Source organism: Manacus candei, unplaced genomic scaffold, assembly GCF_025592945.1.
Source record: "Manacus candei isolate 608988 ecotype Guabito, Panama unplaced genomic scaffold, ASM2559294v1 h1tg000014l, whole genome shotgun sequence".
Lineage (NCBI taxonomy): Eukaryota > Metazoa > Chordata > Aves > Passeriformes > Pipridae > Manacus > Manacus candei.
In genome coordinates this window covers 6,088,204-6,103,416 of record NW_026138062.1, presented here as the reverse complement: position 1 = coordinate 6,103,416, position 15,213 = coordinate 6,088,204, and the positions used below count along the sequence as shown (strand labels likewise).

At 36.3% G+C, this 15,213-nt stretch overlaps 1 protein-coding gene across 1 annotated transcript in view; it reads left to right on the top strand.

Annotated features, from left to right (window-relative positions):
* The window catches only part of GPC5 (glypican 5), a 314,065-nt gene that overhangs the window by 101,938 nt on the left and 196,914 nt on the right, over positions 1-15,213 (top strand). The window contains exons 4-5 of the mRNA XM_051780908.1: positions 5,247-5,380; positions 9,439-9,564. Coding sequence (XP_051636868.1) covers positions 5,247-5,380; positions 9,439-9,564 — 260 coding nt within the window. The remainder of the gene's footprint in view (positions 1-5,246; positions 5,381-9,438; positions 9,565-15,213) is intronic.

The following is a 15,213-nucleotide window of genomic DNA, read 5'->3' as shown; positions in this document are numbered from 1 at the left end:
AAAGAAAATAAAAACTAAGTTAACCACAATTTTATTTGTAACAAATGTATTTTCAACCAGCCTGCCTTTTCATTCTTGCTTTTATTTAGAGTTATTAGATTTCAACTGTCCATTTACTCAGGAGTGACTGAGGGGATTTAACTGTAAGGGATGTGGTGAATTTGTGATCTGACAGCTAGAACTGAAAGCCATCAGACTAATCAGTAACTAAAACACCCATTAAATAAAATCAGTTTTAATGCTTGCATGGACTATGGCCACTCTGATGCCTTGCAGGTCTGAAAGACTGGATCAATCTAGAGAATACTTGACACATACCTCATTTACAGGAAATCCAGCATATATATATATGTATATATGTACCAAAAACAGTGCTTGCTAAACTTTTGAAAGCGTACATAGAAGAGTTAAACATAAAGAAAAGGGCAATTTTCAGACTCCTGATTCTGCTTCTTGGCTAGAACTGAGTCTAAACCCAAGAGATTTTGTATACAGAGAAGTTTTATCTTCCCTCTTCCTCTGTGCACAGCAGTAAGAACTAGTGAAAAAGACTATGAACACACTGCAGGAGTAGATGATCATCTTTTCTGTGTATTTCACAACAGTGTATGACCCAAATTGGAACAGAGGGTCTCAGGATTCCCAAGTCTTAATTCTGTCACAGTAGCAGCGTCACTAATCACTTGGCAAATCTAGTTTGAAGTGCATTACAGGACTGTGCATTCAGTTTGCTTCAGTCATGTGATGTAAAATAATTTCAGTAGAAATGCTGAGATCAGAAAGAATAATTTCTATGGTGGGGAAAAAAACCCCCACAAACCAAAACCAAAACAAAGAATGTGTCAGATTTCTTATATTGAACGTGTGAACTTAGAGAACAGTGTCTGACCATTATTAATATGATGTTCCCATCATTGTCCAGTCCTGTGTAAATATAAAGGTTTATGATGCCCCAGTTTTCCAAACTGTAAGTAACCATAAGTTGACATTTTAAGGAATTGCACCAAGCAAAATCAAACTGCCATAAAGTTCATGGGCGGCACTAATTGTAATTTAACTGCATGGTTATTACAAGAGCTTTTAATTAACCCAATCATCATACTGTGGCATACAAATTGTGCATAATAGCAGCATGCTGAGTATAATGACAATAGGTTTTTCTGAACTGTAAAAATCAGGAGTTTTATAATTTTCTGATGTTTCCTTTTATGTCCTTAAATATTGTGCAGCTCTTAAGAACATTTCACCAAAGGAAAAAAAATTCCTAGTAAGTTGCTGAGGCTTGTCTATTTTAAAATTTTATAGCAGTCTTTAATTCTTCCTGAAATTCAGTGAGATGTGTAATTTTCTCCTGAATAATATTTCTGGTGATTTTTCAGTCTCACTTTTCTCAGGGTATTTTTGATCCCCTTTGAGGATTTTACACACTCTTCAGGGATTTGGTTTCTGAAGCCAAAAAAATCCACTCAGTTTGTGGAAACATTCAGAAGGGATACCATTCTAGTGAAACTGGAAGATAATAAGAAAGCATTCTACTCAGATATTGATGCAAAATGGTAATTTATTAGTTCATTCCCCTTCTCTTAAAGTTATGATTCCAGTCAATGTCTCTCAAGACTAGCAATAATAGCACTACATGAATTTTTACTTACAAGGTTAATTTTGCAGCCCAAAGACTAAAAATTAAGAAACAATGCAGCTAATAGTTGTAGTCCTTCAGAAAACACAGGAAATACAACTAGGTGGTGTTACATTTACCACAGGTACTCATTCCTTGAGATACAAAGAATGCATTAAAAAAAAAAGAAACAGACATGATTATGGAAACTGTATTCATCTCTTTTTTAGACTATCATCAGCCCTGTACTGGGAAACAAAATGTTGAAATATTTTGATTATAAATTATTTGGCTCACAGACAGAACAGGCACCTGAAGGCAAGATAAGAGTGTATGACCATTTCATGTACACAAGTTTACTGAAAAAACCAGGTGGTAATGAAGACTAGGCTAGTGTGGGAGGCAGAAGTAAATTTGTCATGCACATACAGTTAATGATTTAAACGTTACATAGAAGTGACAGACACTACTGAACAGTTAAAAAACCCAGGTTGGGTTCAGCTGGGTGAGCCATAAACATACCAAACACACAAAGAAGAACTAACACAGTTGGTCAGTCAGTGGTACCTGGGGTTTGAACATCAGAGATATGAGAAAGATAATGGAGAGGATGACATTACCATTGTACAGGCTGAAGTAGCTCATTCTGAACAAAGTATGTCTGAATAAGTAAGTGACTCTGCTAAAGATTGGTAAGCTAACTTTGTGCTGTTGCTGTTATTAGCAGAACTGAGTTCTCAGCAGTATGATTACTGTCATGCATATCTGTGAGGATGGCAGAGGTGTACATGGTGCTGGGCAAATGCTTTTTAGTAGAATTTTCAGAATTTTTAAACACTGAGAAAAAATCTTAAGTTCTTAAAAAGACATTTCAGATAATTACTGGCTTTTAATGTTATTTTTATGTATAAAGTTTACCCAAGATTAATTTTTAAGAAAGATTTTATATTTGGAACTAAGGTTTGTATTTACATGTATCAGTGAATGCAAATTTCCTAGTATTGCACAATGCATTTCTGGAGACATTGACTCAAACAGAACAGAGAGAAAAGCTGTTAGACAGTACTTTGAAAAAACTGTTTATATGTATAACACATATAAAACAAGTATCATGCATATTCCAAGGCACTATGACTGTAAAGATTATTTTTTTTTGTTCCTATTAGAGTAAAATATAACAAGACTTTATTGTAAATTCAGGAAATAGATAACTGTGGATTCTCTTGTTTTCCTAGGGAAGCTGAATGTATATAGAGGTGTTTCAGTTTATTGTAACTGGAGGCAATTTATTTATTTATTTATTTATTTGTTTATTTATTTTATTTTTTCCCCTTGACCTGGTACTCATCTGTTTAGGGACTGTATTAGCCAGTGAGTCATCTCCACCCTATTTCTCCTCCCCTCACAGGCTGCCACCCTGCAGTCAGTCTCTGTGAGTGTCTGGACAGTGAAGGTGCCTTGTTCAGATAGGCAAGGCACCTAAGACCTACAACAACCTACACACCTAATCCATGCCTGTCATGAGACAGAGTCTCCTTCCCATCTTGATCTGACTCTCACTCTCTGTTAAATCCTTACTTTTATTCTTGGTGAGACAGACAGTAGTTAAAGTGCATGGCAAGCTGGAACTGAGACAACTCAATCAATCAGTTGCTTTGTCATAAAAGCTGATCCTAAGCATAAAGCTTCCTGTGTCACATCAACGAGAATAAGAGAATATGAGAACAGTGAGACAAGTAAAAGGATGAAAATATTTTGTCCCTCTGGTATATTTGCGTTTTATTAGTGTAGACTGGCTGATGGGATAGGCTGCTGCAGAGGCTGGCAAAGTGCAGCACTGAAGAAGAAAACTCACATAAGGATGGATGAAGCCTAGAAAAAGTGTAGAGACTTAAAGGGGGGGAAGTGAGAGTCCAGTTAAGCTGGTGGAGTGTGCTATAAGGTACTCTGAAGAAGAGCTAATGGGGAAAATGGTGTGAGGGTGGTTGGAAACTGAATTTGAGGACAAGAGCAAATGTAGTAAGATGCTGCCCAAAGAGACACTGCTTCTGATAAGAAATTGTGAAATTAATACTTTAAGGGTTGTTTAAAGTGTAATCCCTTAAAAGACATTAGTCATATGTCCAGAGACGATTGTCTTGCAGGTAAATTCATGCATCTCATTTGAAGGGGATTCAAGCTATAACTTGGCTACCTGAGTTAAGACATGTGAGCCACAGCCCAAAAGGACTGTTCGGTTTCGAGTTTACTCTTGCTTTCAATATTCATGTGTAGCAATAATGCTGATTCTTCTTCTTTTCACTGGCCTAAGCAAGTACCTTCAATGAGTCTTACATTATCACCTCTTACACCATGCATAACAACAAACTCATCAAAATTGTGTTTATTCTATTTTAAATATTAAATATATTTCTTAATTAACACTACAGCAGTTCTTAGTTGGAAAGATGGTCCCTGAGACTTGCACTTCTCTCTTTTATGTATGATGATAACTTGAAAATGAGATTTATTTACTTTCTCTGTTCCTACATGTGGGGATATTAAATGCAAAAGGAAACAGTAATCCTTGGTGTATAACATACACACTCCTTCCTCCTTCTCATGGTAGCTTCAAAAACTGGATCCCTGTCTTAGAGCCAACCACGATCTCCTCTCTCCCTTTCTCCTTTAAGAAAGTTGACCACCTGTTGAAACCAACTTTTCGTAAATCACACGCAGTGTTAGTTTTTCACCAGTGCCTGTGTACTAGTTTACACAAAATACATGCTGTTCAGTCTGCTTAATATCTTGTCTGATATGATTCCCAGCATGAACTATCTCTTACTTAATAAATATATGTGGCCCTAATTATTTTTATTCAGTGTCTAGGAAGAGTATATAGGAGAAGCTATATAGGAAGCTATAAACATGATTTGATATCCTCTATCGTACAAAATGCTCAGTATCACATTTTACAAAGAAGAAAATGGGAATTCTTGTGAATTTGTATCTACTGACATCCAGATCAGAAAGCCAGACATGAAATGCCTTGATATTTTCAACATCTATGGTCCAAATCATTAAACTTACATCTTGGATCATTAAATTAACATGTTGCAATGTTGTAATGCAAGTTTCCACTATGCTCACTATTCACTATATGCTCTGTGTAACTGTGCTGAACATACCATAATAATTTATCAACCTTGAAAGAAATCACGAAGTTCAATGCATATTAAAAATGTCATTGGGATATATCACAGAAAAAATGGAAATATGCTGCTGTTCACAACACATCCTATTCTCTGAGGTAACTGTTACTGTCTGCATAGCAATACACTTCCCTTATGAAATTTAAAAAGCCACAATCAATAAAATACATGTGGTGACTTTCTTATACACCTGGTATTCCTTAAAAATTAGTGCCTTTATTATTTTTTTCCTACTATAAAATGACTAATTTTGTGTTTGTTCATTCATTACGGATATAGTGTTGAGAAGTATTATAATTAATTATAGTTTTCTTAGCTTAATGTCTACAGATCTTCCTCTCTGTTATTAAAATGGTTTTAAACTGAATTGAGAAATACGTAATAATTATTGTTTACATGTGTTCTTTCCTTCTTCTTGTGGCTTTTTTTCCGTTTAGGTGAAAAAGATATGTGGTCCTCCTGTAAGGAAGCCTACACAGTCTCCAGGTTGCTCATTTGATCAGAACAAAGATAATCAAGGGTTGAAGATGTTCTCAAGAGACAGTGAAGAAATGCTCACCAACAGAAGAAAGTAAGACATTAGTTTTACAGCCAGAAAGAAAGACTAAAGTAAGCCATTAATTTTACAACAGAATAGATTATATTCAATGCAATGGCATGCATTACTAGAGAATAAAGACTCCAAAGAATGAAACATTTCAGCACTATCTATTCTGTTATGTTTTGGATTGAGTAATTTTATGACTAAATTTTGTTTTCTGAAATAATGGACATATGACCAGAGTCATTTGATGTGGTTTAAAGTATTTGAGTTGATAACATTGGTAGAATATGAATGTTAGCTCTATCTTTATGTGTAATTATTCAAATTACTTTTAACTTTGCACATCAGCAGGCAGTATTAAATCTGAAAAAAACTGACTGTAGCTTTTTATAGAAGACTATTTGTACAAGTTGATAGCACAGAAAAGAAGGCTTTTCTTACATACTTTTCTAGTTTAAAAAACGAGACAACTAAGCATTTGGGACTAAATCTTGAAAGTCCTGTTCAAGCAAGGCCTGTTAGTTTTTTCTCTCGCTCTTTTGCCAGTATATAGTGAATTGAGGAGACTGCAAAGGCTTGGAGATTTCATTTAATGTCTCAGCACTGCAGGGTGAAATTTGCCTAACTGCTTACGAGTTTAATGTTTAAGCTGCTGTTATAGTCTGTGGAAATGAGAACTCATTTCAGCTGCCCACGCATCTACAAGCATCCAGTGCCACTCAAGGATACGCTGGGGTATCCCAACTGAGCTACTCCTGCCAAGAAGGATGCAGGTGTACTGTAAGTTGTTTCATTTCTTCCAGCTTTCTGCAGGTATCCTGCAGAGCTGAAAGCATCTCAAAGGCCAGTTTATATTTAGACAAGTGAATCAAGTTTTTAATGACTGTAAGTAGTAATAGCACTGTAAGACGTAAGGATAGTGTTGCAGTGAGACTAAAGGCCTTATTTTATGCAAATAAAGTACAAAGTTAAAATCAGAAGTTTCATTTCTGTCACAGTGTTTGCTAAAATACAGAGAAGTTTTCTTTCCTCTTTCTCCTCTCATTTTGTTTTGCAGTGCAGAAAGAAACAGAAGTGAGAAAATTGCAGGGAATAATTGCTCACTCCTGATGTCTGGAGAAGGAAAGGAGCCTCTGAGCTTCAAAGGCAGACCATTCTTTTTAGTGTAACAACCCTCATGTAGCAACAGTGGAGAAAAAACCCCAAACCAAAATACATAGCACAAGTTGTGGAAAACATTATGGGAACAGAAAGAGAAGTTTGCTTTAGCCAGAACAGAAGTTCATTAGGGAATACTCATTATACATTCACATGTTTCTCAGTTATGTGTAGCTAAGCAAGTTCTTGATGTTTTCTGATCACTAACACTCTGCAAACATGAAACCATGTTCTAAAATGTCACTTAAACCAAGATTGAACACTGGACTGACTTTAAGGGAGATATCCCGAGAGACCCTAAGGGGCAGGAGAAGACAGTTGGCAACACAAAGCAACATTGTTTTCCCTTGATATCTGCCTGCCTTGAGATTCTGGAGACCCTTTATGGCATGCCACAGGCTTTGCACCAGAAAGGAGGAATGGAAAGAAAGTTTGAGATCCATTGGCGCAGATTTCAGTTTAACAGCTTCATAGTTGGTATCACCTGCAGTTACTGCCTCCTGAATCACCTCCTTCCTTATTAGTCACAATCACTTTATATTTCACTTTATATTCCCATGGCAACTGTAAGAACCTCACATGAAAGAGAGATTTCAGCAAATGCTTGCAGCCTGCTTTTAAGGAAGTGTTCTTCTTTAAGTCCACCTTATTTACTGCCTATGTACTTCTGGCAGCAGCTTGCTCTCAGCAACTTTCACAGGCTTTAGCAGAAAAGAATAGGCTTCTCCAAACTGGAGACTTTATCAATGACAGTTACCTGAGAGAAAACAAATGAACGAAAAAATTGCATTAAATATGTGACTCCTGATTTCCTAATGTTTTTTCAGTTGCATCTCCAGATGAAAGTTTACATTTTAAAGTACATGGTGAACTGCTTCTGCCTGAACTTTTCCTCAATTATTTTTACCATTGGACCTAAGCTGGTATTTTCTGCTACTGTGTGGTACAAGAAGAAAAAGAAATTTCTCTATGCTTTTCATGCCAAAAAATTGCTAGAGGAATTTTAAAAAAAAGCTAAGCAGACCCTTCCATAGCAACATACAAACTTGAAAGTATGTAATGCTTTTCCTCAGAACTTAATATTGCAGTCAGCTTTTAGCACAGAGAATGAGAAAAAAAAAAAAAAGAAAAAAAGAACATTTTCAAATAAACAGATAAAAAGTATCTTCGGCTTCCACTGACTGTAATTGCACATTTGTGCTCAGCTGCCCATAATTACATGCTATCTGGTCTCGAAGATGATGATGTGAAAATTGACATTCATACCATCTGCCCTTCTAACTGCTTTGGTCAGACATCAGTGGGGGCTGAAATCAGTTATTACTTCTCTATTAACTTTAGCTTTGCCTCAGGTTGTATTTACTAATAAACTGAATGACCTTTCTGTTAAAATGCAGTTTGTGACATGATATTATGCCAGCTATATTTATTTATTTCTGTTTCTTCTTCAGAAGAAATTCCAACTACTCACTTTGCGAGGACTCTAAACGCTAGTTTTCATCCCAAATGTAAATGTAAAGCATAGACAAAAATGAAATCAGTCCCATTCAATAGGAATTGTAGGGAAATTGCAAACGCACTGTGCCTACTGGATTCAGTTTTGGGTGTGAAGAAATAAAAGATGTGACTATTCATGGCTAAGAGAGTGTGGATGAGTCATATTTACATATTTAAAATCTATTGCACATAGGCAATTATATGATACATAGTCGAAATTGACCATACATGAGATTTTTCATAACTGTAGTTTTAGAATTAGTAAAGCACTCACATCCCATTTAATAGGCATAGTAAATCAAAATCACTGTGGTTTCTGTAAAATATTTGCCGTATTGCATGAAAGAACATACGGCTTTTTAAATGATGAACTGTCTGTAATCACTGATGTTTTATCTGTTTTAATTTGAAGTAAACAATACTTAATTTAATTCCTTATACCATTTTAGGCCTACATTGACAGAATATGGAGAAATATGTAGATTATTTCTGGCATTTTTTCTCAACTCCATGTTCTATACAAGAAGTTAACATAAAGTGAAGCTTGCTGGGTTACAGAGCAATGAGTACAGCATTTGGTGGTGCTTTTCTGTGTGCCAGCAGGTCATAGATAACTCAGTAAAGCATGATGTTCTACACCAAAATGAATAAATATTTCAATTTTTCACAGCAGGAAGAGGTGTCCTAGGAAGAAATTTTCAATACATAAGCAAACAATTTATATAAAATATCACAATTCAGTTAAGAACATACTAACTAAAAAGTAATTAATTTGTTTTGAAGTAAGTACAAAACCTTATCATTAGCTCTGGGCATCTTGACCATTATTTAAAATAACAATACATAATTTATAGCATACCAGCACAGCACATGGTGGAACTGATGTAATCTTTCAGGCAGTTATTTAAATCTCCACTAAATATTTAACACCTACATCTTACCCATCTTACCTAAATCCTGAGTCGCTGCATAACTCTTAACAAATATTCATTGTATTATCTGTAAAGATGTGTAGGGGACTAGTTGATAGCTCTTGTGAAAAAGAGGTGACTTATTCATATGCACCTATTTTTTTATTTTCTATGCTGCTTTTTTTGGAACATTTTTTCATTTAATGGTCCAAGTATAGCATTACAAACAGTATCACAAGTATGCAAAAAAATTTCAGGTTGAAGGAAAATAGTTCCTGTTACAGAGCATGAGTAAAGTAGGTGGTTTTTTTTTTTATTTGATCAGTGGGAATATCAACTTTGTAAACTATAAAAGTGTATCTGAAACTTATCTAACAGGAAACTGACAAATTGATTTAAAATATCACTGGAACCAGTGGAGAGTAATGGAATAAGCACATTCCTTTTTTCCTTGTATAAATGCACAACAGTAATGTGTTGATTGACACTGCTTATTATTTCTCGTGTTCCCCTGTGCAGGGAATTTATCAGCCACCTCCGGCTCTACAGAGCCTTTTATGGTGGCCTGGCTGACCAGATGTGCAGTAACGAGTTGGCAGCTGCAGATGGACTCCCGTGTTGGAATGGAGAAGATGTCGTAAAAAGGTACCTTTCTGACTCTTGTCTGTTTTCTTTTTTTGTAAGTCAAAAAACTTTAAGGTTTTTTTAGTTTCTCTAAACTAGCTTCCGTTTGAGTCAAGTTGTTTCCCTCTGTCAATGTCAAGATTAGTTTGAAAAATAAATCGGCATGGGTTTACTTCTCTCAGGCTTCACCTGTAAACAATAAACAGTAAACAAAATCTCTCTGCATCTGTGTTTGAGGAAAAAAAAAGAATTCTACTGTTCTTCAGACATTTTCCCTTCAAATTTGCAGCATCTAAATAAACACTGGAAAAGAAGCTGGATTGGCATTTACAAAATACAGTTAGAGAAAAAGGATATGGGTTTTTGTTTCATCTTGATCTTTTTAAAATGCTCCTTTTAATGCAGAGTGTGTGATAACAGACTCAAGCTTAAAACTTTTTTCTGGAAGCAAAGAAGAACAAAGTAATCTCTTAATATATATTGTTTCTCAAGAGAGAGCTAAGAGTTAAAAGATGAAGACACATTTTAAAGGTGAAATGCATGTATTTTTTTATGTATGCAGCAGCTTGGCAGACATCACTCAGTAGCAATGGTAAAGAGATAATAAACTGCTATGCTCCTGGATGTGTATCTCTGGAATCATAGCTTATAAAATTTTGGATGGCAGAAAGACTTTCAGAGAGCCGGTGTCTATGTTTTTGCTTTATTGCTTTGATCACCAAAACAAATATTTCTGTGAGTGGGAAGTCGTTGTGATGACAAAGACCAAAATATGGAAAGGTTTATTGCAATTATTTTTATTCAAAATCATTATGTTAATGTGACATTAGTGGTATTAATAGGTAGTATCAAAGGTCTTATCAAAGAAGGTGGCTAAAGGCTGTGAGGTGAGTTAGTAGTGTGAGATAGCAGGTACCAAGTAGAAGGAACAGTGGGCAGCCTGCACCTTTAGGTATCTCTTAAAAAGTTAGGTAGGAACTGTCATTTATTTATTGATATCTAAAGAAATGGACATCCTTTCAGCAAATATCTGCAGGCCTACTTTTCTTTATCTTCTTGGGCAGTGCAGTGCTTCAGCAGCACCAAGGCCCAGTGAGCGTTTGACCCCCTTGGTAGTCTCGTTGGCAACCTTGGTCCAAAGATTTCAGCAATTTTCGGATCCACCTAAAGATATAACAGGGGACAAAAGCACTGTGTCTTAAAAGTAAGACCACTTCGGTATAAGTTTAATTTATAAATTTCCTTACTAAAATGTTTTGTCTTCATATATATATTAATGTATCTATATTTATATTTTTGTCAGTAAATATGAGTGTTAGCTTCCTGAAGATCTGAGATGTAGATAATACTTAGAAGTAAAGAATGATGATTAAAACCAGAAGAGCAGGATACTCTGACACCTGCAGATTATTTCCTACATCTCAATACCTCTACTTGTACACTAAACACATTGTAGTACATGTTCTTCTGTTTCAGTAGCTATATGACGGTGCTCAGATCTTTCCTCTTGCACCCTTTCATTTTGTCTTCTCATTCAGTAAAAATGCCCTTTGTTCAATGCTACTTGTTTATATTTTTATTTCTGTAGCGGAAGGGGGAAAAACTTCTAAGGTAAGGAATTTTTTACTATTATTACTATTACAGAAGTGATGATCCAGGCAAAAAATAGGCAGTCTTTTCTTTTTGTGTTTGGGCACATCTGTGTGCCTTCTGTGAAAGTAAGGCATATGTGGCACAAGCCTATGGGAGAGGAGCACATTGGGTGTACAGTATCTGGAGATTTCTCTTGGCCATGGAAAGTCAAACTCAGGATCAGAAACACACTCAAACAAACAAATTCTGCAAACTTGGAAACAAGGAAGTTGTATTTGAGCAAAAAAGTCTCCTGATCTGCCCCACAGATTGTGAAATGACATTTGTAATTGATTGATTGTATCAATCAACGAGCCAAGAGGTCTAATGAGGGATGACTAACATCAGAGGTGGTTGTGGTTGGGGATATTGTGAAGGGAAATGAAGATATCAGGCTTTGGGAGTGTGGACTGGAGGCTGTGAACCTAAGTGCTGTGTGGGCAAACCAGATTGAAAGGGACTAGTAACATGCAAAAAAACCCAAGGTAAGCAATTCAAAATTGTCTTGGTGAAACTTAACCTGAGCCCATGTTTAGCATTTTCAGGAAAACTGTGGCATACTCATAGAGTATTCCCAGATGTATTATAATCAATTGAGAACCTCTAGGAAATTCATCTTACAAAAAAAAAAAGGAGTCAAAGAATTATATTTGTTTAACCTGGAAAGGAAAATATGTTAGGTGGAAACAGGCTGTTGCTAGCAGAAAGAGAAATGTCTATTATCTGCTTTCATAATGGCTAGGACACATAGCAAACATTTAAAATATATTCTGCTTCAACATTAGGGAGAGTTTTTTGTAGCAAGGACAGTAAGGGTCAAAAATAAATAGTTTTGTTGTCCAGCATCTGCCTGAAGAAGGATATTTAAGAACAGGCAAGGCACTGAGAAATGATGCAGCAAGAGCTGATTTTTCTTAATGATACAAATTGGATAACCTCTTAAAATCTCCTCTAGCCCTACGATTCTGAATCTAGGATTATCTAAATCCTATGTTGTTCAACTTCTATTGCCATGATCCCAGGATACCGTGACATTTTAGAAGCAGTAGTGACCTGAGCAGGTTTCATCACTTTTCTCTCTAAATACTGAAGAACACCTCAACCTGCACACTAAGTCTCTTCTTCTTTTTTTCTTCTCCCACCCTGCATTTCCACTAATATAGTAATAAGTAAAGATGTTGGTGAACTCATCTGTGCAGTGTTTCTGGCACTGATAGGGGAAAGCCTGTATTGTTCAAATAAGTTAAATAGAGATTTGATAATCTCTATTTATCTCAATTAGATAAATTGAGATTCTTCATCCTTTCCCATCCATTTTTGCCTTCTGTTTAAAAAACATGTACCATAACTGGTGATGACTCCAAGTTTGCACCTGACATGAGAAAACAATATCATAAACTACATAATGCTGGTCTATCAGGACCTGAAGAGATTGCTAAAACTGCTTACTGTATGTGTATTTCAAGCTTCAAGTAGCAAAAAGCCCTGGAGACAGGAGACAGATACATTTTTTAAAGATCTTTGCAGTTCTATATTTTCCTTTTCTGTTCATTTTCCTAAAGGAAGCAGTTCAAGGTTTTTAACAGCTATAATATTGTATATCAGATAAATCTTATAACCTTTGCCTTCTCTAATACTGTCTAAGAGATTATCAAGCGTGGATGGGAAAAGGTCAGAAAAAGAAAAAATGGGCATTACTAAAATAAAAGCTTACTTAATGGTTTACATTTCATATGCTTCAGCTTTTTCCTTTTCGGCTTAAGACTTTCTTTTTTCTTTTTCAAATCACAATGACATGGAAATACGGCCCTTGATTCTGCACTAGAAATTGTTCTGGATCTAACCTGTCACACAGTACAGGCTCATGCTTTTATCAAAACCTGAGACCGGAATCCCCACATCCCTGTATTCCTGCCTGACAAGATCAGTAGCGGGCAAGACCACGCTCATGAGGTCCACATCACTGCAGCATGAGGGAGAAGACATCTCAGAGGAATCTCGAGCCCTTTTACTGTTTTACCCAATTGTGTGACTACAGTGGTTGGGCATGAAATTGAAATTCGAACTTCACTTTTAAAGGCATAAACTTAGTGTCTGTGGTGGGTTGACCTCGGCTGGATGCCAAGCTGCTCTATCACTCCCTTTCCCAGCCAGACAGGAGAGAGAAAATAAGCTGGAAAAGTGACTCATATGTTGAGATAAGGCAGTTTACTAAAGCAAAAGTGAAAGTTTGTACGTACACAAGCAAAGAGGTAAATAACAAGGTTTGTTCTCTACTTCCCATTAGCGAGCGGTGTTCAGCCACTTCCCGAGAAGCAGGGCTTCAGCACACATAGTGATTTCACAGCAGGCAGACATTGTAAACATCAAATTCCCCCCCTTCCTACTCCTTTCCTTAGCTTTTATATCTAAGCTGATGTCATATGATATGGAATATCCCTTTGGTCAGTTTGGGTCAGCTGGCCTACTTGTGCCCCCTCCCAGGATCTTGCCCTCGACTGGGAGGTGGGGAGGAATGTTGAGAGAGAGTGCTGATGCTTTGCCAGCAGTGCTCAGCGGTAGCCAAAACATTGGTGTGTTATCAACACTTTTCCAGCTACCGGTGCAACGCGCAGCACTGTGAGGGCTGCTATGGAGAAATTAACTCCATCTCAGCCAGACCCAATGCAGTGTCGTGGTGAAGTACCTAGAATTTAGTGTCATGGGATTCCTTAGTTTCAATGGAAAAAGAGGAATTGCAATTAATGAGTTATGCACTAACAATGCATATGAGAAGAATTTCATGCATCACTTTGGAATTTTGGTTGCACCTTAGCATTAAAGCTAAAATAATGGGAGTGCAGATACACTGAGGTAGACAGCTTTCGTGGCCCAGAGAGACTGGCTAGAATGTGGAGGGAGATGGATTAAAAATCCACAGAGGAGAGCAAAATAGGTACTGTACATCTTGAGACCAGTGATTCAACTGAAGCAAAAATAGATATGAGAGAAAAAATAATAAAATTATGTGTATTGAAGGATTCAAGACTAATGGAGATTATTAAAAACAGCTAATCAAGTTTTGAAGGAAGAGTTTCATATGAAATGCAAATCTGAAGTGTCCAAATTAAGAGAAATTAAACAGCATGATTGATTTTAATTGCTGAGCAAATTGTTAGAAAGTGATTATAATAAGCATCTATCATCAAATAAATGCTTAGCTTTAGCATAGCTCTTAGGCTGGGGGAAGGAATTTTCTCTTTTGATTCCTAAATATTCTGAAACAAGAGTACAATCCTGATTCTGTTCTTATCCAACAAAAGAAGATAAATGGTGTTATAAGGAGATATAATGAATTGCTTTTAATTTTCTTTAATTTGAGCTAGTCATCACTTTATAATAAGGGAGAATGTAAACTGCCATCAAAGGCACCACTTGACACCAATGTGAAAGATTTCCTGAGCTACTTAAAATCTAGGAACAACCCATTATGGCTCTTACTGCTTTGCCTAATATGCTGTTGCTAACAATGACCAGATACAGATGCATAGAGAAAAAACAACCATAAATTTCTACTTTCTCAAAATCTGCAAATTTGGAAATGTCTGACCCAGAACTGAATGTTCAATCTTCCCATGAACTCAAAAATCTTAATACCAGTAGCATTCCACAACAGGGGAACCAGAAGTTTTCAGGTATCACAGCACCAAGTCAACTTAAGAGGGAAATGGTGGATAAAGGTATTCATAGGCTGAATGTTTTGTAAAGACAATAAAAATTGAATAAAGTTTAAAATCCAAATGCCTAAATTCTGAAGTACTTTTGTTTTGAATTGCTGCTGCCTCTTTTGGGATGCTTGTAAGTGAAGGTACCAGTATATGACACTGGGGCTATAATAAAAATCAGGTCATCTAATATGTAAGAAGATAGGGCTCCAAAGGTCATCCCTGAATTCAGGAGGATTTTTTCATTACAATTGATGCATTTTCATTTGAAAAATTGCTGACATCAGGGTACATTGAACAACTAACCAGCAACATCACTGTTCTCCCTCCCTGC